We start from the raw sequence: 24771 nt of genomic DNA on the forward strand, positions 1-24771 counted from the left end.
AACAGTCGATTTTTTGGTTTTTTATTATTTACAATATTTATTATAAAAAAATATATAAATATATAAATATATAAAAAATACTATAAATATATATAATACATATTTATTAATTTATATTGTATAGAAAATATAAAATAATATATATATATACCGGTTGGTTCGATTAACTACCAATTTTTTATTTTGGTTAACCGATACCTCCAACTTTTTTTTAAATACTGAACTGAAATTGAAGTAGCCGATTTGGTTAACTGAATATTTGATTCAGTTTCGATCAGTTTGATTTTTTTATTTTTTTTTTCTCACCCAACAATTCAACAAACATACAAGTTAGCCGCATCAGATGTTCCTGATTTATACCCTACAAGGCGCTGCCCCACAACGCTCCACAGAACATCCCCGCTGTGTATTGAAAACATTTCCCGATAATAGTATCATAACCGATAATGTCATCATCGGAAATGTTCTTGGTGTGAGAAGCGTTTTGTGGAGAGCATGTTCAAATTCCTGATGATTTTATAGGTAGAAATAGTAGTTTAAAGTTATCATCTCAAAAGCAATGGGCACGCGACATGCTGGGAACCGATTTCTTTGTAAAATCTGAAAATCAGATGGTAAAAAGTAATTGAGAGGCATGATTAATTTCGAAGGGGTGGATTGATGGCCATCTGAATTCTGAAGTACTGATTGCACGGTGGAGCTCTTGGATAAGCTGAATTTGATGGCTGCGGTACATGTAATTCGTAATTGGCGGGTAAAAGTTTGCCCCGCCGTTAACGGTCGGAATGATTTCACGAGAATGCCAACACAACGCGCATTAAACGGTGAATGTTCAAATTTCAAAACACGTGGGCTTTTTATTTGACTATATGTTATTCCCCTCTTCGTCGCGCTGTGCGTTAATAACAACGGAGCAGCTATTGGATCGGAATCTTTGATAAAAAGATTCTAATCCAACAATTCTGGACGGGTAATCCTAATTCGTAAACAATAGGTTTAGCGTGCTCCATACTCCCTCAGATCAGTCGTTCAAGTTTCAACTGCACATTCCCCTTCGATCTTCTCCCTGCAAAGTGCAAACATGATCCCGTATGTTGCGGATAATTTCTAGTCTTTCAGCCATCGGAGACCGTCCGATCTCTCCCTCGATCGGATGGACCATCAAAATACCAAACATACCCACGACGGTGTTACTATATATCTCGACATGCCACTCCATTTTCTATTTTGCATCTCCCAGGGGCCAGGGGCCAGGAGTCAGGGCTTCAAGTTCCGCTTGGACCGGAGATTTCCGAGTAAACTCGGTTTGCGAAATGAGCGGAAGAAGAAGAAGAAGAAGGTGAGTTAAAAAAAAAATGCATGAACTATATATAATTATAATTATAATATAGAAAAACCAGAAAGACATATCAGAATATTTGGTCGTACGAATTTGAACGAGCTAGTGGCTAGTGGAAGGAACTAGTTGAGTATCTGGTCATCGGGGATTTACAGAACAAAGACTCCCAGATCTCAGAGAAGGCATCGACGATGACATCGTGGTGTTGTCGCGAGTTCAGAGATAAGAAACACTGCAACAGCTGCTCCAAATCCTTCGCTTCGAACATATGTTTCTCTACTATCATTTCCAGCATTGAATTCTTGAAATCCTGGTAGGGGTCCTCCGACTTCTTCACCACCGCAAAACTCTCCCTCACTTTCCCATCCATAACACACGGTATCATTCTCCGGAACACCGACAATCTCGCCACTTCTGTTTCCGGTGAACCACACTCTGTCGTCGTCTTTCCAGATGCAAATCCTCCGTTACTCCTGGAAACCTGGCGTTTCAACTTTTTCACGTTCTTCTGCTTGTTCTTCTTATGACCCCTTAAACCTTTCATAACGCTGGGTGATTCGCGTATTGTTTCCAGACGTGGGTTGAAGTCTGAAAAAGAATCCGTGGATAAACTTCTAGAAGAACAAACTAGGGTTTCGGTTTCTTCATCGTCAACCTCTTCGCCTCCATCGCTGCTGAACCAGCCGCTATCGGTGGAGGACGTACTGATACGAACCCTGGGCTTCGATTTCTTACTCGTTTGTTTCTTCTTCTTTATCGTCATCTTCACTTCCGTCATTGGTGGTCGATGTTCCTCGGAGTCTCCGGGTAGCGACGAGTTGTAAATTTTACGACGAGGACTCTCTTCGTTCACTCTCGCAACAACATGCCACTTATCTTCCTTCTTCCATTTGTACTGTGGCATGTCACCGGAGGATTTTCCATGCTGTCCGCCACTACCGCCGGATATCGGACGGCAGCCACAGGTGACGGATGCCATTGCGCACGACACGTGGCGCTTCAGAAAAGAATAATGATTCCTGACGGTCAGCGGTGGTGGAAAGTGCGGGCAAGCTGCATTCGCTGGGAAATCGATGTCGATGGCCTTGGGGTTCACCGGAGAGAGTCCGGAAGCCACAGGATGCGGATTCTCCGGCAGGGTGGAAGGGTCTTTGGAACGGCAGGAGTGGAAGGTCGGAAAGAATCGGGAAATTCGAAGCTTCAAATGTTTCGCCATCGCCGTACTCGTTCTTCCGCTAGCTTTCAATTCAAGTGTATAGAACCTGCGGAAGAAGAGAACTTAAATAAATATATATAGTGCTTAATTAAATACCAATATGTTGTTATAATTAAATCAACAAAATTTCGATCGTCATCATCATCATCAACATCTACTGGGTAAAGATCTAAAAACGAATGGCGGAGCGGGAATCGTGATGAGTCGTGAGAAGAGGTGGGTCCGGGCGCAGAGCGGGAGCGAAGCCTGCCGAAGAAGGCGGTCGGGTGTGGGTAGGCTGTCGAGTGTCGAGGGAAAACATGAGTAAGGTCGTCCTTAGTTGGTCAGTGGAGACTGGAGAGTCTGTCACTCTAAATGGGTGAAGTGAATTGGATTTTTTTGAAACTTTTCAAAAACTTCGAAGCCCAACTTCGTTTGGGCTTGGGCCTAGAACGAAGTCATTTTGATGCAAAGTTTTGCGCATCTCGATAAACAGGAAATAATGATGAACAAGGCAAAGCCAGTCACGTTAAAGTGTACGTGGTTGTTGGGTACGCGTTTGTCTCAGAAGCATAAAGTATGGTACATAGAGGATGCTCTAGTCTGGGTGTGGGCTTGGGCCTAAACTAAATTTTCACAATTTGAGTCCACTGCTAATGTTGTTGAAGTTTCTAAACTTTACACGTGGCATGATCGATAATCGCATATTGTCCACTTGTTTGGGCTTCATCATTGACGAGGGACCAACCTATTTATATAGTTGTTTGGGCTGGGCTAGGCTTAGCTTGGCCTCTATTAGAGTATTAGGCAGCGCTAAAAATGCTTAACGTTAACGGATTTTTAAGTCTTAATTAATTAATGTGAAGAAATTTTCGAATGAATTGAGCCGCCTACCAAGTTCGAGAGAGAGAGAGAGCAACTGAGCATAGCAGTGAAAAGAAGAGATTATCGAGGTGTATCAAGCCGTACGCTGACGGATTCTTTTGTTTAGAAATTAGAATAAATAAGTACAACTCATTATTAAAACTATTTTTATTTAATTTAATTTTACGAGGCCTCGGTCAGTCGATCACGTCGGATGCGACAAACCGGTATCTGACTTTGGCTTACGTAGACGGTAGACATGTCCATGTCATCATCCACGTGGAAAACAAGACAGTAACTAACAGACAAATAATTGTATGTTCTTTCCACGTCATCACTGGCTTCGTTCCGTCGGTCGCCCACTCGCCCCAAAAATCTGACTCAGAACATTTGGATTCATTTCTTCTTTTCTCCTCCTTCGGTTCTTATTCAAAGAAGGAAGTTGGATGGAGGCCCTCTAGTGCAATTATGCAACTCGACAAGGTCCGAGTCCGGGTCCAGGTTCTGGAATTGAACAAACGATCTAAGCCTAAGAGATGGTACATAATATAGGCTAGCCAGCAAGAATCAAAGTGGGAAAGTAGTCTTCCAGCTGTAAAAGGATTCCGACAATTACTAGTGCAGCCACTGTTGCTATATTAGTTTGATCTTATATGTATCCACCTACGATTTAAGCGATTGATTGGTCGGGCCAGATTAGGGTGTCAATGGGTCGGGTTTGATATGAGTTTGCCTCAATCTTAAAAATATTTTTTAAGATTATTAAAAAAGTATTTTTATTAGTAAAAATTATAATTACTAAAAAGGTATTATAAAATTATAATAATATTTTGTATATATGCAAGGATATCATAAGAGCTTGGATCATCTGTTGAGATACATTCCAATACTTTATCAATATGATTTGGTCCCTGTTCACATTTTGGTAGGTTATTTATCCAAATAAATGCATTTACTTAGGTAATTGTTTCTCAATAAAGATTTACCCGAATAAGTCCATTTACCCATGTTCTTTTATTTTTCATGTAAATTAGGCAATGCTCATTTTATCCATACAAATCCATTATTAAAAGGGCATTTTTGTCCCTTTTTAAAGTGTTGACAACTTTTCCCCAAGGTGGAAAAAGTTGTTTATCCACCTAGGATACCCAAGAAAAAAAACTTTCTCTGGTCCCTATATAAATCCGAAAAAAGAACATGGGAATTTCCCCTCTCAAAGTCCAGAAAAGAACACCCCCTTGATATCGCACATCTCATATATGCTAGGTCCCACTTTTATAATAGGTCTCAATTTTATAGTAAGATATGCAGTGTCAGATCAAGATATCCTGATTCGATATCATGATCCATTGGACAAGCCAGCCAAAACCTGAACCTGACTCTGATTTGGATCAATGTATCAAAACCCTGACGCAACTCTAAAACTGATTATACTTGGCCCAAACTCGACCCTATAAATTGGACCAATCTAGGTTTATCATTTAACCCGACCCACATCCGTAGTCCATATTATCCAATGATCATAACCGACTATTGAACTTAAAACTAGAAAGAGAAATCTGGGGTGAATTGGGGTCCTAACAAAGAGCGTTAATGAAAGTCACTGGACCCAGCCGGTGGGTGAAATCTCCAGAACCGGTCCACTCCAGAATGAAAGGTGGTGAGAACATGCAATACAATACTATCAAGAACAAAAGGAGGAAAGCAGCTGTCTTTATATCAAGGGATGGATCGGACGAAGAAAAGGAGAGACCAACGACCAAAGTGCTAAGTGCTTCCACCCCACCACATGTGGGGAGAGGGGATACAAGGGAACAGAATGATTTTCCTTCTTTTCTATGCTCGTCCTGGGAAAGGTACCACCCCACCACACCCACAAACGAGAAAAGGTAGAAGTAAAGGAAATTGCCCGGGCGAACCCAACCGAACCTGCGTGTCCTTCAGATTGTCCTACAGAGAGATGATCACGATGATGGGACAAACAATGTTCTTACGACTTATGAGTGCTTGAATCTCTTATGTGGGAGCAACAATTAGTTGAACGAGATAGTTGTTCAGGGGGCTGTAGAATTAATGATAATATTTCATGCCAATGATAAAATATATTTGACCGACACCTTTCCTAATGTAGCCTATAAATTTTCATTCAGTTAATCTGAATTAGTGCTACAGCCTGCTGAACAGCCATCGTATTAATTTTCATTCAGTTAATCTGAATTAGTTTTCATTCTAGTCAAGTTTTAGGTGGTATGTTGAGCTTAATGAGCATGTTAAGCCAAATTCAATCTGTTATTTGGTGATCATTTGGGAGGGTTTGAAGCATAGTGGCTGCCTTTTAAGTAGTTCTAAGGTGGGTTTGAATCATTTGGGAGGGTTTGTCAGTCAGTCATCTGAGGCCCCGTTTGATTCATAGGAATAGGGGTCTGGAATTGGAATCGGAAAGGATTATTCTAATTCTAATTGTTTAGTTGGGTGGAATCGGAATCTCATTCCATTCCTGTTGGAATAGCATTTTCCAATATGAGGGAATGGTCATTCCCTACCTTTAGGAATAAAATCTCATTCTTGCTTATTCCAATTCTCATTCCTATTCATGTCTAAACCAAACAGATTATGGAAAGTGATGCTGCCCGATCCGATTCCAAAAAACTTTAATTCTGATTTCAGCTATAAACCAAATAGACCCTAAATTCTGAAGGGCTGTCCACTTCAGCCCCTTTAAACATATGATTATTTAAACAAGATAAATCTCAACTATTAAGGACATTTATATAATTATATATTAACTCTAATTGATGCTGAGTGGCATGGCAGAGAGACTGAAATTTTGAATCTGTCGTTAGACATGAGGCCAAACGAACATGCAGCACTAGATGGTAAAGAACTAAAGATATTTAGCTAACCGTGGTCCCTAGTTAGTTTGGCATTTTAGGAAACAATTTGCCAAATATTGTTCGGTAGTAATGAATTATGATCCTTAACCACACACAAAAAAAAAAAAAATGTCAAGTTCTAAAAGTCCATATTAGCTAAATGTGATGGCCTTGTAACGAATGATAACCTATTAGGACAGCTATGAATATAAAGTGAGATTGAATGGTTGTGGGGCATGTACATTTCACGCCTAAGGTGGGGGTGGTACATTTGGCTATAAGGTCCCTAACAGAGTCCTGGAACTGCTCCAGAGACTAGATGTCCTACTCACTTTTTCTACCCATTCTCTATTTATTGTGATTTACTGGCACACATCTCTTAATTCATAATAGATATATGTGGCTCCAATTCACGGCGGATAGAAAGTGGGTAGGAAAAGTGAATAGAAAATCCCGAGTGCTCCTCAGAGAATGTTCTTCATACCAACCTCACGGCACGTTCCAGTCACATTGGGAATATCTTCCATACTATTGTATATTATCTTTTTATGGGGAGGTGTTTTTAATGCATGGTGAGATGGAATGTGAGGATTGAGTGCTTAGGTTCAGTTTGTGGCAAGTGTCCTATCAAACATCAACATATGCAAATACAAACACGCATTAGACCACACATGTAATAAAGCACTTGCCATGGATCTAATGAAAGTGCAGGTAAAGGGTAGCATTTCTCAAAAGACCTAAAAAGCCTATATCATTGTCCAGATCATTGGTTGTAAAATAAGTTCCCTAAGAAGCTATGGCTATGTTTGGTTCACTACTGTAGGCCTCGTTGTTTCAATTCTTATTAATGTTGGGCAAGAATGGACAAGAATGATGAAATTTTATGACTTTCTTAATATATTATTTGCATTTAATATGCTATGGTCACTGATGAAATTGTTGGGCATTTTATATTTCCTTCTTGTTATTGACATTATTTTTAATTTTATACTTTAAATTTGATTACCATTTTCAAGTTTTAAGCTCTTATCTTCATTTGCACAACTACCTACTCAATTCAACAAACTAATTTCCTTTTAATTAGTTCTAAATAAGTGATCTTCCTTTTATATTTACTTTCTTGTCCTTATTTCTTTTTTATGTTCTGTGTTTCAGTGTTTGTTGATGTGAAGCCCACATGGTGATTTGTGTTTTGTTGGTGTGGGTCTTGCATGTTATATGCTAATGAGTATTGTAGGTATACATATGTTATAATTTTGGTTGATGAAAAATGAATAAAAATGAAATTTCCAGGTAAATAGGTTCAAAATTTTTCTTCATTATTGCCACAAAAAATCGTTTTGGAAAAAAATGTTTAGTTCGTAGCTATATTATCTCATTCTGATCATTTTGACCTATTTTCATCTATTCTGATATTTTATTATTAAAAATAATGAACAAGAATGAGAATTTAGCAAGCCTCAAGACACTGAATTTGCTATTTTGCTTTCATTTTGTTTGAAATTGGCATCATAAATTGACATAAGTTAAGGGGATAACCCATTTAAGTTGCATTATTTATTATTCCTACACTTTACATTTTTTCTTCCCATTATTATTCCATTATGTTGATTTCACGTTGCTTTGCTAATTTATATTACTCTGGATCATTCACCTAATGCTAGTATTCTATTTTTGGTTGTTCCTTGACATTTACCTTCACTAGGCTAAATTGAACTTTCAAAGGACCACAATTAGAAATGACAACAGGGCGGGAACGGGAAGTCACTGACTCCCCATTTTGTTCCTATCCCCGTCCCTACCCCCGCCCCCACCAGTGGGGACAAAGTTATCCCCATCTCTGTCTCTACAGGGATCTCTCCATGATTTTTTATAATATCAATCATTTTATTTTTATTTTTATTTAAAATTTAAAACTAAAATAATTAAAATTTATAATATTATTAAAAAAGATTCAAATATATTCAACCATATTTTTTAAAATATTAATATATCATGTACACATACATGCATACATAGACGTATGTGTACATATATACATGTATATTAGTGGGGATCCCCATGAGGTAAGGATCGGGGTCCCTGCGGCGTGGGGAATGCTCTCCTATCCCTCTCAATGAAGATGGAAATTTCCTCATTCCCATTCCTATTCCTCTTGAAAAAATCATCTCCATGATAAGGTGAATCCCACGAAGATGGGGAAAATGGAAAAAATGGAGAAAATTGTAAAGGATGTTATGATGACCACGAGTAAAAGTTAAAAAAAGATGAATTTCTTTTTATAATTCACCGCAATCATAAGGTTTTACTAGAGGGCCAACAGTACTTGAATTGGGCATCACAGGGGGCTATTACTCGCAATTTTCAAGTAGTAGGTGGCTGGACCTTGCCCAGCCCATATGTGTCGTCATTGAAAGTCATAATTTGGATGCAGCTTGTTGAGCTCTAAGTCAAACCCAACTTATAGGTAAATAGACTAACGGACCAACTGACCAATGAATTGGAATCATAAACTTGATAACGAATAAAGTGTTATTTATCAAAATTCACGAGTGGGTTTTAATTGGTCAAAACTCTTTCCATATAATATATTTTTCACATCAAAGATTTTCCCTATTTCTTGAACCTATTTTCAAACTATCCATTCCCACCTTAACCTCATAATAGAAAAAAAAAATGTACCTTTAAGAAATATAGATGAGGATATCTTTGTCCGTATAATACCCAAGAAGGTGACATGTAAGGGTTAAATGAACTTCATGAAAATTTTAAATGTCAAGTAAACACTTTTTGTCAAGAAAAAAAAAATTTATTTGAGGTCATTTTGATATAGGGGTTGTGGATAAAAAAAAATGTTAATAGAGGGATGGAACAAGTAACTCATTACCAAACTATAAGGGATCACTAAGTTAAAAAGTAATTCACCCATAATAGATCTATTTTATTTTGCATACATTTGTTAAGTTTTCAAATAAATTAATAAGAAAGGTTTGCTGATCAAGTCAAATATGAAATCTCCTTAGACAATCCAACCTGTTTTTTGTTAGACAGTTTATGTATGCCCTTAGCTTCAATCTGATTTGATGTACTTTTGTTATTTAGTGGAAATAAATAAAGTGCATGTTTGATTCATGTTGTTTGGTTTAATTCTGTGCAAAACCCTAAAACTGGACATTTATAGAGATTCATGTTAGTTTTAAATGTTCACAGCCGTTGGATAAGTCTGGGGAGATTTATCCTGCCAAGGCTGATGCTGGTGTGCCACCAAGTGTTGGGATGGCCTGTCTCAGCCACCAGGGTAAGACCCGAGGCACATGCAGTATGGGATTACTTGAATCCTTGAACCGGACCAGATTTCCAGTCTTGCCCTGGGCCTTGGAGATAGATGGGCAAAACTGGAAAGTTACACCTGACCCCTAGACTCGATTATGACACTTCACTAGGTGTCGGATCAGGCTGTCTTTGATATACCAATAAGTGAGATCCTTAGCGGGGATCAAAACCTGAGTATGTTGGGGCAGTTTGAGAATTCATCTGAGTGGGTGGTCATAGTGACAGAATCAGCCACTTTGTCGGACAAAGGGTAATGATCGGGAATGCACTCTCTCTGATGGAAACCAAACTGCCGACAGTTGATTTCAATCGTTGGAATTTTGTTTTGCAAAATTAATATACTTATATTTATGTACGGTTTCAAAATGTTTGCAAATGGTTTTAATTCCCGGGATCCATGTGAGAGGGAAGTGCGGCACTGTTCCTTGCAGCCGAGGGAGAGGTCCTCTCTTGTCGGGCAGTGCTTGATCATTAAGGGCTGAGAGGTTAAGTGTAAGACCATTTAGGATAATACCTGATGGGCTAATCTTGCACCTGCCCACAGTCCCTGGGTTTTTATAAGATGGCTTGGCCCAGGGACCACTTAATGTAAGTGTTGGGCCCATAGGGTCCATATGATGGACTCAAGGGGTTCATTGAGTTTTTCAGTGAATTCGGCTGGGCCTTGTATTAAAGGCTGGGCCGAACCCATGTGGCTGGTGTGTAGATCAATGCTTGGGTCCCACGCCATACAAAGAAGCCCAACTGGGCAGCAGATTGGAAAGTAATTAGACACTGAACACTTAATGGGCCAAAAGCCCATTTCGAGGTGGGCTGATATGATCACCCATCCATGGGGCGAATTTGAGATTGAAGTTAGTAAAAGGATTGGGCCTTTAGCCTTATCCACTCTTAGAGACCAAATTCAAGTTAGATTTGAATCTGGTAACCTCCTGATAAGATCAGGAGTAAGCTAACTCTATCTGCAGAAAGGATTAAGATTATCCCCTATCCAAATACTGATTTGGATTGGGATAACTCCTGATTTAGGAGGTTTCTTAATCAAGAAGAAAGGAGGAGAAAAACAACAGATTTCGAACCAAGGAAAATCGCAAGAAAGGTTCCTGCGAATAGAGATCAGATTTCATACTCTCCAGAAAAAGAGAAAAGCAGTTCAGCCTTTTCGTTTTTTGGAGATCTCCTCCTGCCGCCGCCATCTACCATTGCAAGATTAGATCTTTGCAGAAAAGAAAGTCAAGAAATCTGTTCTTGACATCAGTCTTGCAGGAAAGACTGAAAAGGATTCAGTGTTTAGTACTTCCAGAGGATTCTTGTGAAGGATCCAATGTGTAGGACGCACCCTACTGGTTCTGTTCCATCCACAGCTGTGTCATCTTCAGCAGAAACGGATCTTGGTGCATTCTTTGGGCGTGAACACCAACTTTGGGAGATACTGCTTCTCCGGATCAGGTATATTCCTCCCATTTATTTTTGGGTACAGATCTAGTTTGATTATGGTTCAAGTAGGATCCTTGAATATTGTATTCTAAATTTAGGGAATATGATTCCCAATTGGGAGAAGGTAGGAAATTTTTTTGAAATTCGCTCACCCATTCCGCAACCTTTATGGCGTCCATTAGATGGATCCTACCATTCTTTCATTTTTTGCCTAGTACATTAATCCTACTCAGTTTGCTTATGAGTTATGACTATTGGTAAACACAGTGGATTTAATATATGCAGAAGAATCTCATAAGTACAAGTTCTTAATATCTATATGCATATCTCCTTTCCTAAAGTACCATGGACTAGATGGTTAACATCTCTGTTAACAATGTAAAAGCAAAACAGCTTTTGAGGTAGAGGGCTTTCATTAAAATAGCTACTTTGGTACCTCAAAGAAATGAGACAAAGTTTGTTCAGAATGTATTGTCTTGCAATTGTTCTCTTGCATGATGATAAAATGGGGCTTCCATACTTAGGTCAGGTCTAATGTTTTATTTTTATTTTCTCGTGTCTTGTTTAGTATGTCTGAAACCTTTTTACTACCTTGTATATGTTATGAACCAAGGGTAAGGCTTCTACATCCCCCCCCCCCCTCGCTCGTAGGCTTCTTTATATATTAATTAATCAAATTCCATGGCCAAAGAAAACTTTTGTTCAGAATGTCTATGTTGTCCTTGTGAAGGGAAACTGATTCAATCTATTGAAATCTAAGATGTCTCAATCTATGGCAAGAAAACACTCACAAGAAATTATTATTTTTTTGGATTTTGAGAGGGGGAAGGTTGGTCAATAGGATTTTGATTCCCATAGATCAAGAAATTTTATTTTATTGGTAAGTGATACCTATCTCATAGGTGGATAAATAGCTTTCCCACCTGGAGAGAAAGTTGCCTTATTTACCTAAGAAATAAAAAAACATGGATAAATACACTTACCCTTGTAAGTGTTTAACAGATAAATAATTTATCGAAAAACGAACAGGGCCTCCAGGTTTTCCGATTGTGCTACCATCACACTTTAACATTTTCTTCATACTCATGAAGAAACTGCTAAAATATATTTTTAGGTTGGTTATAGTAGGATAGCTAGGGAAGAAAGTGGAGGGATTTGAATGGGAAAAAGGTGAAGCTCTAATGGTGTTATAGTATAGAAAGAAAACAGTTGCCTATGTTTTAGTAGTATAAAGTGGAATTTGGAATAGCACATGTCAAGAAAAGATGTATATCTGGGAAGCATGGTTTTTAAAACTGGACCGGACCGGACAGTCAGACCGGAAAAACCGGGAACTGTTCCATTTTTCCTCAAACCTATTTTTTTCCCCAAAAATCATTGATTTTGATCAATAAACCGCTGAACCAGCTGGTTAATCATTCAAACCGTTTGAACGATTTTGTACGCCTCTTCTCAACTTCCAAAGTTCATCTCAACAAAAGTTAAAGCGATATAACCACTTAATGTTGAGCTTAAAATAATTAAATCATGCTTGGTTCATAGTTGATCTTAGTTATCTTTCTATGTAATTTGATTTTTGTCTATCTTGTACATTGCCCAGCAGATCCGAGTATTTCTGTGTTTATCTTTCTATGTAATTTGATTTTTTATCTTGTACTTCCAAAGGAAATGCATTCTTCCTTGTTGTTTATATGCTTCAATGTAAGAATCTATGGGTTAACATTGTTAGCCCATCCTGCTTGATTGCGATTAAAGTTCTAGGCCTAGGATTAGACTTTTTGTCTCTGCTTTGTAGGCCCGACACAATCCACAGGGAAGATAGGGTTCTCAGCCCAGGCCTATGTAGGGTTGAGTTTGGGTAACTTGCAAGTGATTCATGCATTGGAGATGTAGAAATCCAATCTTTTTCAATTAAAACACGATGTTCAAGTTTTTAACAAGATTTTTAAAATGGGACCGGACATGGAACTGTTCTAGGACCGTTTCCCAGGTTGAATGGTTTGATTGTCCAGTTTGAACGAATAGCCCGTTATGATTTAAAAAAAAAAATCAACCAAAAACTATTATTCGAGTCAACAGTTCGACCACCCAGGTCAACAGATCACTGACTAAATCAATGATTTTTTTTTTCACTAAAAATGGTTTTAGAATGAAACAGAACTGGTTACCTGACCAGTACCCAGTTTTTTCGACCCAACTGTCCGGTCTAGTCCGATTTCGTAAATCATGATTTTTAATAGAAAAGTGTAAGGTATTGACCGGTGTTACTTTCTAATTTTAACTAGTAAATTTATTAGGTATTTAGATATATAAGCCTCATAGTTCAATGATGCATGAGTGGAAGAGTTTTTTAAATGAGTTAGCTATTTCTTGGGACTATATTCAGCGCAACATTGGTTAATGGCCTTCTTTTGCTATTTCTGACTTGAGGGATTAGATTCCATCCGTCACAGAAATCAATTTCTTAGTAATCTTTAGTTAAGCCAGAAACAGTTCTCCATCTCATTCCTGCTTTGTGCTAAATGGTGATTGATAAATATTGAAGAACGTTGACAATTTGATTAATCTGTTATCATACATGAAGAAGAAGAAATTGAATGGTAGAATATCATTATAGAAAACTAGAACTGTAATGACACTTCAGTAGTCTCTCCTTTGGTCGACTTTGCAGAATTTTAATTTTCTTGGTGCAAGATATCTTCCTTGAAAGTTCATATGCATATATGATGTTGGATTAGCTTTGGCTGATCGTTTAGTTCATGTTTAACACTGAACTATTGAGTAGCTTGTTCACTGGGGTTAAAATGAGTGTTTCCAGAAAATTAATGAAGACAAGTCTGATGTAGTTGCATCTCAACCTTAATTTATTTGCCTTAACATAAGAGCAGAGCTGTCTAGCTAGCTGCAGAGGCGCAATACTTATTGGAAAATTCCAGTTCAAGGTTGCTAAGGTTTATCATATTAAGTAAATTAATGAACTAATTAGTTACAATTTTGAGTCCATTATTTTTTTAGGGTAATATACAAAAACCTCCCCTGTAGTTTAATTTCAACAAATAGCCCTCCTAAACTTTTGAGAAATTTGGCAAAAACCTCCCTTCTATTACTTGTTTTAGACAGAAAACGTTAGATTGATGTACCAATTTCTTCTAAATACCCATTCTACCCTTTTATAAATTATTTTATAAAATAATAATCAAGGTTATGCTTTCTTTCTTTTTTTAGGCTTCGTTTGGTAAACAATACAAATAAAGTGTGAATGCAAATATGTAAAGTGTAAAATGGTTCATGTAAATGCAAAGTTGGGTTAGTTTTGCATTGGCAGATTTACCTTCTTACAAAATAAACTTTTAGTTGTACTGGATACAAATATGAATTCCAATAAAATATTTGCCTTCTTTTTTAACAAAAGCCCACATTGAATGCAAATTTACTTCTTTTTTATCGATGTATATTTGCATCTCATTTTGAATGTAAATATTCATTGGAAAATATGTTTTCTGTCATTTGTCAATGCATAATTGTATTCTTGTCAAACAATGACAAAACTGAACTAGAATACATATTTACCCTGAACCGAGGTTTACAATCCATTTGCATCGTTCCCAAACAGAACCTTAGGGTAAATTGCTGAAACCTCTCATGAAGTTTCTTACCGTTGTTGAAACCACCTCTGAAGTTTGATAATTGCAATCATCTCCCAAGAACTTTTTCATACATTGCAAGCATGGTTTTCAAAACCAGACTAGAAAAACTGGGAACTGGTCAGGTGATCGGTTCCGTTTTTCCCCAAAACCGGATTTTTGCCAAAAAACGTTGATTTGGTCAGAAAACCATTGACCTAGGCACTTGAACCGTTTAACGGTTTTGACTGTTTTATTTTTCTTAATTATTTATTTATTTTTTGTCATAATGGGCTAACCGTTCGACCCAAGAACCGGACCCCTGACCATTTCAAAATGCCCATAATACACATGCAATTACTATTGAGGCCAGCTTCTGGAGAAAAAATACAACTTTCATAAACAACAAAAAATAGAGAGTTTAAAGTTGCAGCTTTGCTTTTGAATGATTGATATGAAGGGCAAATTTAAAAAGTAAATCAATTTCAGAAAAAGGATCCGAAGGGTATGAGTTAGCGATTCATGAGGAGAAAATTTGGAAAATAAACATTTTGATAAAAAGTAATTGCATGGGTATGGGTATTTTAGACATTTTTATGCCTTTGTCTAGAAGATTCTATCAAAAGAAATCTACATGCAACTATGTCAAAAAGTTTAGGAGAGATAATTGCAATTATCTAACTTGAGAGAAAATTTCAGCAACAACCAAAAACTTTAAAAAAGGTTTTAGCAATTTACCCTTTTTTCAACCCTAAACTCACTTTGGAAGGAGTACAAATGCAAATTTGTAAAGTGCAAAACCTTGAATTTTATATTATTTTGTATGTATTTGCACTGTATATATTTGTATTTATACTCCTTCCAAACTGAGCCTAAACTGAGGAGGAACGGCCACCTAAGCATTTTATTACCAAATTAATTTTATGATAATTTTTTGCTGCATACTCTTATAAAGACTGATGATTTTCCCCTTCAGGCACCTCAACATCGGAATGACGTGATAATCGAATTAAATTGTTGTTCTGTTTGAGGATCTGTTGTGAGATTAGTTTTGATAGATGGTCTTTTCTTTTATCTGCAGAGATGAGGGCCAGCAAAGTAGTTATCTTTCTGCTAGTAAAAAGTGTAGTGGGAAAAGGGTCTGGATGGTCAGTTCCATCCTTAGTTGTTAGGGCTGTGATTAGTTGTAGTGCAATTCTATTTGCAATAGTCAAAATGCATGATAGTGCAAATTTAAAAAATGCATATTCACGTTTAATTTTGTTTTGGGTTTTACTTTAATATGCTTTATGCGCTAATTTACTTTATTTGTACTGCAATCAAATAAAATGTTAGAATTTGCACTTAAATCATTTGTACTGTTATAATTTTGCACCAGTGCAAATTTATTTGCATTGCAACCAAACACAGCATAAGGTTAAATTTGGTAAGAGTGCAAAGCTGAATTTATACTCCCAACTAGTTCTGAATGTATTTGGTAAGAATTTTTTTTTTTTTTTTGAAAATGACAACTTTGTGTGTGTATATGTGTGTGTGTTTGCAAGTTTGCATTTAAAATGAGAACAAAGCTTACTTCCCGAAAATGGATGTAAGCTTTGCACTTAAAAAAATTGACCAGTCAAATAAGGTTTAGGCTGTGTTTAGTTTGAAAGAAAAAGAAGTGAAAGGTAAGAAAACTTGTACAAATCTTATATGGATTTTCCTACATTTTCCTACATTTTCCTTCATTTTTCTTCCATTTCTTTCAAACCAAACATAGCCTTAAGGAATATGTTTTTTCATTCTTTTTCCTAGGTTGATAATGTTTAAAGGTGATCATGGGCCAGGCAGGGCCAAGGCAGTGTTGGCAACATAAATCATGTTTCACCATTCCATTATGTTCAATGTCATTATCCAATATTAAATTATGGAAATGATTTCTAACTACTCCCACCCATGCCTTTAATCAATAAATCAATTTTGTTGATATAAATTACGAGCAAAGTTGGGCCCAAATCCGCCTTGAAATTAATGGGATTTAGCATGGGCTTGGGCTCTCTGGGCTAAAAATGATAATTCCTAGTAAACGTTGTAAGGGTGTGTAGTTTTCATGACAGTTTTTTTTTTTTTGTTCTTTTATAAGTTTTCTAAGAATAGAAAAACAGAAAAACCTTTGCTAAGTTCATGTCTGATATCACTCAATAATCGAAAATTTTGGTTCGGTAATTCGGTTTTAACCGAATAATGCTCACCGCTACCGTTAGCATACTGTTAAATAGCTGTTAACACCTTACTCCAAAGTCTCTCATAATACCAATGTTGCCCCTGAACTCCAAACTTCAACACAACAACAAGAATTCAAGGTTTGCAAGAATTAGCAGTGCATCCAACACAACGACAAAGGTTAAAACTTCGAAAGATGAAAAACTCAAGGTTTGCAAGAATTCAATTTGATTTTTCGAAGCTCCTTTGAGACCGAGAACAATTTAAGATTTAAAGATGAGACTTCTAATCCTCGTAGGTTCTTTCAATTAAGCCGCATTTGGCTTGTCTTTTTATGCGGGCTGTCAAGTGTCGGTTGTTTAGAAATCTAATAGCTCACATTTTGGTCTTTTCCCATTTCATTGAGAAAAGATCTAACTGCCAAAGATGCCACCCCGATAAGATGTGTGAAGCTCATTTTGGGAAGCTCCAAATGGAGTTTTTCGACTTTTTTGTTGCATCAAAGATGTGTAGGAAGATGCGCCTTAATCAAATGGTCTTTTGGCTGCTAAAATCTTAATGCAAAAGCTTACATCGTCTTTTAGTTGTCAGGTCTACTGGAAGATCTTTTAAAAAAAACTTATCAAACGACGCCATAATTTGTTTGATTGCATTGTTGAGTTTCGTTTATCTTTGTCTCACTCTCAGCATTTTGCTTTCTTTTTCTTTTTCTTTTTCTTTTTTATATATTTTTCTTCTTTTTCTCCATCTCCATATAATCATTTTCACTGCAAAATATAATTTACCCAAGACTGGTGGTCAAAGAAGATTTCATCTCGATCTGTATTAGTTACGCTTTGAAGATTTAAGGAATCAAATGAATGCTTGAAAATGGTTTTTCTCCTTGATAAAGCTAGGAGAAGGAGGTTTGTGATCGCTAAGGTTTCGTGAAGACCCCCACCCTCTATTTTGCATTTCTATTCCTTTGGAGTTTGAAGTTGCAATTAAGTCTCAGTTTCTTCAAAGGGGAACTTTCAGTTCTTCAAATGGTGTTCAACATCGACACCATTGTGGCTGTTTTTCTTGTATAGGAAGAGTGGGGCAAATTTTGGAAATTTAATGAACAATTAATGTCATTTTGTCTCTTTTAAGTTTCATTTGTTAGATTTAACATTTGAAAGGTCAGCAAAGCAGGTTTAAGTTAGGGCATACTACTACTAGTAGTAGTGGGGGTAGTGACACTTACAAAGATGCCCATATTCAAAATTTCCTTTTTTTTTACTATAAATGCATTTATTGTTTTGTTAAATAGAACTATAAAGATGGTTTTAAATGGAAAAAAGAATAAAATAAAAGCTCGGTGAGCAAAAGAGAATCTAAACATGGGCATCTTTGTAATTTTCCTCTCATTGTAACATCAGTTTTAAGAGAGGACCTAAATGTATACTGCTGAAAGTTCAGGATACTAAAATGTCTAAAATGCCCCACTTGGAAGTTTAGGTATTAAGCGTCACTACCCCCAAAGTACAAGGTAGCCTATTTGTAATTTATTCTTATTATTATTAAATTGTAAAATAACTTATCTTGGAGGTGGAGGCATGGGAAACTAAGGGTGTCAATGGACCGGTTTTGGATTGGACCCCGTCCAGTCCAAAATCAATTTGGATGGATTGGACCGACCAGTAAGACATATTGGATTGGACCAATCTGGTCCAAATTATTTATTAGATTGGATTGGACCTAGTTCGTCTGTAACAAATTTATATTGGATTGGGTTGGATTAAGCCAATATCTGGTCCATTGATATAAGATAAGAATGTGTCAATGGACCAGGTTTGGGTTGAAACCAATCTAAACCAAAATGAATTTGAACAGATTCAACGGTCCAGACATCGAATTGGACCAGGCCAAATTGGCTCAAAACATTTATTGGTTTGGATTGGACCTGGTCCATTTATAATGGACTCACATTGGACTGGATTGGATTGGACCAAATCCTATCCAATTGACACCCCTATGGGAAACTATGCAAGGATGGGATTTGCTCACAACAAAATCTATCCCAACACTATTCCAACATAATCTGTATCCACACATCTTACCATGAGATAGGAACCCACCGTGCATGTGATGTGAGGATACAAATTATATTGGAATGTGTTGGTAGAGTTTTATTTTTTTTTTCTGCGATTAGATCTGGTCCCAACCGTTAGATGAGCTTTAACAAATGGTTCGGTTTAGTGTAGTGTAAGCTCAAAATTCGATTTGGTCCTCACATTATCTTCACAAACTTTTGCAATCATGCATTGGGGATATCTTTGTACTTGTATCTTTTAATTTGGGGAGATATTCTCAATGCACAATTGCAAGTGGCTCTACGAGTAGAACAGTTTTATGAGGATCAAATCCGATTTTGTGGCTAAACCTGTTTAGTGGTACTCTTTATTCTTGCAAGGCAAGTGGCTCATACTATTAAGTTTTAAGTTTAAACCGGTTTAGCAGTAATAAACCCTAAGGGCTCATTCGTTTTTCAGATTTTGAGAGGGGAGAAAGCAAGTCAATAGGATTTTGGTTACCATTGATCGAGATACCCATGTTTTTTTTTTTTTTTAGATTTATGTGGGGTTCATGAAAAATTCATTTTATGTGGTAAGTGATTCCCATCTTTCAGGTGGGTAAGTAAATTTGCCTCTTGGGCTCAGTTTAGAAAGAATACAAATGCAAATATGTACATTACAAATACATGCAAAATAATACAAAATATAAGGTTTTGGACTCTACAAATTTACATTAGTACTCCTTCCAAACTGAGTCTTGAAGGAAAAGTTGCCAACACTAGAGGTGACAATCGGGTTGTGCCACCCGCAAGTTGGCATGACGGTCTGCGGGCCGTGTCAGGCCCGACACAATCATGTGGGTCATGCTGGGCTTGAGGTTTTAGGTCCATGGGCCAGCACGACCCAGCCCGCAACTCGGCCCAACATGGCCCATATATTATTTATATATTTTGTATATATTTACATATTATATATATATATTTATATAATATTATATAAATTATATTTATATAATAATATATAGTATATAATATATTAATAAAATAAATATTTTTTTTAATTTTATTATACTAATTTATTTAATTATTGTATATATAAGTAATTGTATACACAAAATTCATATAAAATTAAAATTTTAAGTTTTTTGTCAACTTTATTTTAAATAAATAGCTTTGGCCCGATGCACGGGCCATGCCATGCCGACTCGACACGGCCCACTTTACACGTCTAGCCAATACTTGGATGGGATAAAAATTATCCCTTTTAATAATAATTATTTATGACTATATGGTCATTTATCTTATTTATCTTAGAAAAAAAAAAAACATGAATAAATACACTTATCCAAGTAAGTGTTTTTGATAATTAAGTATGTTTACCAGGATAAATATAAATTCACGAAAAAAATGATCGAAGCCTAAAGAAAACATGGTAGGGGGCTTAGGGGCATACCTGTTTGGTCAAAGAGAAAAGGCCTATGCATTTACAGAAGCCTTTCTTCCTTTGGATTCTGGTCTGTCAATCCCAACGCCAGCAGTTAAGCAAAACAACAAACAAGCATATGGAGTGGGGTAGGTGATGAGGTTGACGTACCTACCCATTCTCGTCGTTGATTGTTTCTTCCAAATTCCAATACCAGCAGTCTTGGAAACCGTGGTTGTGGTAAGTACTGTTTCACAAACTTAATTTTTGATCAGATCTGATCCAGTGTTGATGTATATACATACCAACACCAAGGAATATAAATTGTTAATGATAATGAAAGTGACTAGTTCAGAGTTCTTTCTAGGGACTATTCATCTTAGGCCGAAACCATTTTTTTAGAGTCCCAAGGCAATTCTTTTTTTAACTTCATTTTAGCAAAGATCCTAAGAAAGAAGGGGCAAAGGACCAGCGCATTGAACCTTAATCCCAAATGGGCTATCCTAATACAAGAGCGAGATAAACAGGGAGAGAAATAGAGAGTGAATTCCTCCAGGGTGGATATCAGTCGGGATCGGATCTATATTAAACACGTTCAATGAGCAATAGCCCTACCCACAATGAAGTTACCTCTCTCGTCTTGGATCACCAAACCGACATTATAGAGGGTTCCATCAATATTGATTTTGATGAAGTTTGGGGGAGGTTTGACCCACCACTATCTTAATCCTTCATCCATAGATTGGGGGAATACAGCTACACAATGTAGAGAGTCCTAATTAATCAACTTATCAAAGGCCTTATCAATGACAATGAGTAGGCCAGACACAGCAGAAAGCCTTGTCAGCTTCTTGCAGTTCATGACTATGGCTCGAAATCCTTCATCCATAGGTTCTCCAGTCAGGTGGTCAGGCCGGTGACGCCCCATTATACAGAGGCGAAAGACCATCAGTTGTTCAAAGTTCCTTGACATAGCCGCCATAGCTGCAGAATGGATCGCAACTTCCTACAAGCTTGAGAAATTGCAAGGAGGCCAACCTCAGATACAGCAACTTCACCATCCTCACGATGAGCATAGATGGGGAAAACCCGGAGATCACGGAGTTCATTGCATGTTGCAGCAACAGCCTGAAGCCCTTCATCACATACAGAATCAAGGACCTGTAGCAATATCAGTAGTAAGTGCATGACAAAGTGGTACTTGAATATGGTAAGGAAGTTCTGAAGTCACAGCATAGACCACAAAAGATAACTTACCCAAAGTCTGGAGATAATGGCAGTACCGGATGACAGATTTGAGTTGTTCAGCATTGATGTTGGCATAACTGAAATCAAGTGAGGTTAGTCTACAACAGACTGGATAGATAGCCTGTAATGCCCCTGAATCCGGAGAGACAAACTAGGGACTTGCATTGCATGTGGCAAAAGCTGAGAGATTTGGTTCCTGATCTACTTGTGCTGGGTTATCCAAGGTGCTGAAAGAACCTGTTCCAAGATGAGTAAGCTGGGGAGCCCAAACCATCAGACGCTGGAGCTGCACCAGGTTGACATGCCGATTCAGCTTAAGCCTCCTCCTCAACGAAGGAGACCTAGCGCCACCAATTGCTTCAAAACTTCAAAGTTCACAGGGCCGGGACTCGATGCAGTCAAAGATGAGAGATTCAAGACAGGTAACAGACTCCGGAAAACAGGAAATCCAGTCCACATCGTCCTCAATAACTTCATCCTCAATTAGATCAAGCACTCGGAAGATGTTGCGGGAATGTGTTGTGGGACGTTGTGGGGCGCCCATAACTCATCAAGTAGAACCAACCTCATAACCCAAAAAACAGTTTAGGAAAAGAAAAGGAGAAATAGATCCAATGTCGATCCACTTACGGCACCAGTACTGAAATAGCCAAACAAGCAGCAATTAGGTAATTAGATTTAAAAATGAAGCCCCAAAGACCTGCACTTGGCAACCAGCGGTGCCGAAGCCATCGCAATAGACGAGCACAAGCTCCTTAAACCCGGGGAAGGAGTGAGCGAGGAGGGTCAAATCGTCATCAGTGACAGACATCCGCTTCAGGAGAACCTTTTCCAACCAAGGGTAACCACGTTGTCACTTACTACTGATATTGCTACAGGTCCTTGATTCTGTATGTGATGAAGGGCTTCAGGCTGTTGCTGCAACATGCAATGAACTCCGTGATCTCCGGGCTTTCCCCATCGATGCAAGTGAGGATGGTGAAGTTGCTGTATCTGAGGTTGGCCTCCTTGCAATTTCTCAAGCTTGGAAGTTGCGATCCATTCTGTATTTCTGCCAGCAGCTATGGTGGCTATGTCAAGGAACTTTCAACAACTGATGGTCTTTCGCCTCTGTATAATGGGGCGTCACCGGCCTGACCACCTGACTGGACAACCCATGGATGAAGGATTTGGAGCCATAGTCATGAACTGCAAGAAGCTGACAAGACTTTTTTGTGTCTGGCCTACTCAGTGATAAGGCCTTACATATGATACATTTCCCTTCGTTCCCCCCCCCCTCTCTCTCTCTCTCTTCTATCTCAACCTTCCCAGAGTTCTGTGACTTGTGTCCTATGAGATCCTATTCACTTGAAAGGAGGTCCGAGGTTCGGACATCGGAGCATGCATTGCGTACCCTAAAGTTTATGACTTCCTCGTGACTGATGATGGCCCACAACGAGATTCGGGAACACCGACAGCTCTTGGAAGAGCTAGAGTGCAGCGACGCCGGTTGTAGATCAGCCCGCGTAGTCAGCTACGCCCACTACCAAGGAACCACCCTTCACCCAGGAGATTGTGGACGAGGTACCTCCCACAGGATGGCGGGCACCACAGCTTGATAAGTACGACGCAAACACTGATCCCGCTGACCATATCAAGGCATTGAAGGTTCAGTTGATGTTGCACGGATCGTCTGAGGGCCTAATGTGCAAAACCCTGGTGGCCACCCTCACAGGTCCAACCCTAACCCGGTATTCCTCTCTGCCTCCACACTCAATAGCGTCATGGGAGCAGTTGGAAACTCAGTTCCATGCACAATTCACAGTGAGTCAAAAGCATTGAAGATCGCGGCCAACGTCATGCAAGTGCGGCAGAGGAAAAATGTGTCTCTCAGGGACTACCTAGCGAGATTCAACAAGAAAACACTACATGTCAGGAACCCGAACTAGTCAGTAGCTGTCACCGCTATTCAACATGGCCTCTGCCCATCCCCAATCAACTTCTCCATCTCCAAGAACCCTCCGCAAACCCTAACTGCGCTAAGAGCCATGCCTAGAAGTATATCAATGCAGAAGAAGCGCAGACACAACTAAGGGACGAGGAAGAGAGGCCCGACAAGAGGAGGGGCGACACTAAGGAGCGAAAGTCAGAAAGATTAGATCGAGACCATAAGAGGCAAGACCGCCGACCCGACCATAGACTACGGACACTCCCACTGACCTATCAGAACTTCACACCACTCAATATGCCGCGGGGTCTGAAGTCCTGATGCAAATTTGTGACCGCAACTACATTCGTTGGCCCGAGAAGATGAAAACGCAAAGCAACAAAAGGAACTACGACAAATATTGCAAGTTCCATAGAGATCATGGCCACGACACGGAGAACTACTTCGACCTGCGCAACCACATTGAAGTGAAGGGATGAGAGATCCATCCTATGGACGCCCAAAGATTGCGGAATAAGGGGCGAATTTCAAAAATTTTTCTCTCCCTTCAACTGGGAATCGTATTCCCTATTTAGAAAATCATATTTTCAAGGATCAATCTTGAACCATAAACTGAACCAGATCTGAACCAAAAAGGAGTGGAAATGATTATACCTGATACGGAGAAGTAATATCTCCCAACGAAGGTGTTCACGCCCAAGGAAGGATCCAAAGACTGCTCCCACTGAAGATGGCGTAGTGCAGGTGGAGCAGAATCAGCAGTGTTCTTTTCCAAGAACTCTGTCCTTCGCAAGAATCAGCAAGATGGTACGTGAGCACAGCTTCCTTTCAATCCTTTCTCAAATGACTGATGTCAAGATCCAATCTTGACTTTTCCCACAAGTGGAGATCGAACTGGCAAATAGGGCGGCAAGAATAGGGAGGCGGCAAGAGAGTATTTGCAGGGAGCAGAATTCTCTTTTCTTGATTTCAGCACTAAAGAAAACCTGATGATCTGTGTGTATATTGTATTTCTAAAGGCTGCCGCCCCCTTCTTCTTTTATATTCTTAAAGGGATCAACTCCTAATCAGATTAGGAGTTGCTAATCCAAATCATATTTGGGTTAGAAGTCCCTTTAAGTGATAAGGGATAATCCTTATCTTATCTGGAGATCAGATCAGCCATCTCCTAAACTGATTAGGAGGTTTCCAGATCTAAATCTTATTTAGATCTTGGACTCTCTAAGTGGATAGGGTCTAAGCCCAATCCTATTAGCTGATCCAATTCAGATT

The 24771-nt window shown here is 38.4% G+C and overlaps 1 protein-coding gene and 1 pseudogene across 2 annotated transcripts; both read right to left on the reverse strand.

The window, feature by feature from the left end:
* Positions 1–1344: 1344 nt before the first annotated feature.
* On the reverse strand, positions 1345–2879 carry LOC104588168 (transcription repressor OFP7-like). The gene has a single exon (XM_010245996.3). The coding sequence runs from the start codon at positions 2553–2555 to the stop codon at positions 1449–1451; it is 1107 nt and encodes a 368-aa protein (XP_010244298.1). The 5' UTR covers positions 2556–2879; the 3' UTR covers positions 1345–1448.
* Positions 2880–20600: 17721 nt separating this feature from the next.
* On the reverse strand, positions 20601–24771 carry LOC104588167 (transport inhibitor response 1-like protein; annotated as a pseudogene). The gene is made up of 2 exons (XR_016079408.1): positions 21582–24771; positions 20601–21485 (listed from the first exon to the last, which is right to left on the reverse strand). The product of XR_016079408.1 is annotated as a transport inhibitor response 1-like protein (transcript).

Source organism: Nelumbo nucifera, chromosome 1 (genome assembly GCF_055504915.1).
Source record: "Nelumbo nucifera cultivar China Antique chromosome 1, China Antique-T2T, whole genome shotgun sequence".
NCBI classification, from domain to species: domain Eukaryota; kingdom Viridiplantae; phylum Streptophyta; class Magnoliopsida; order Proteales; family Nelumbonaceae; genus Nelumbo; species Nelumbo nucifera.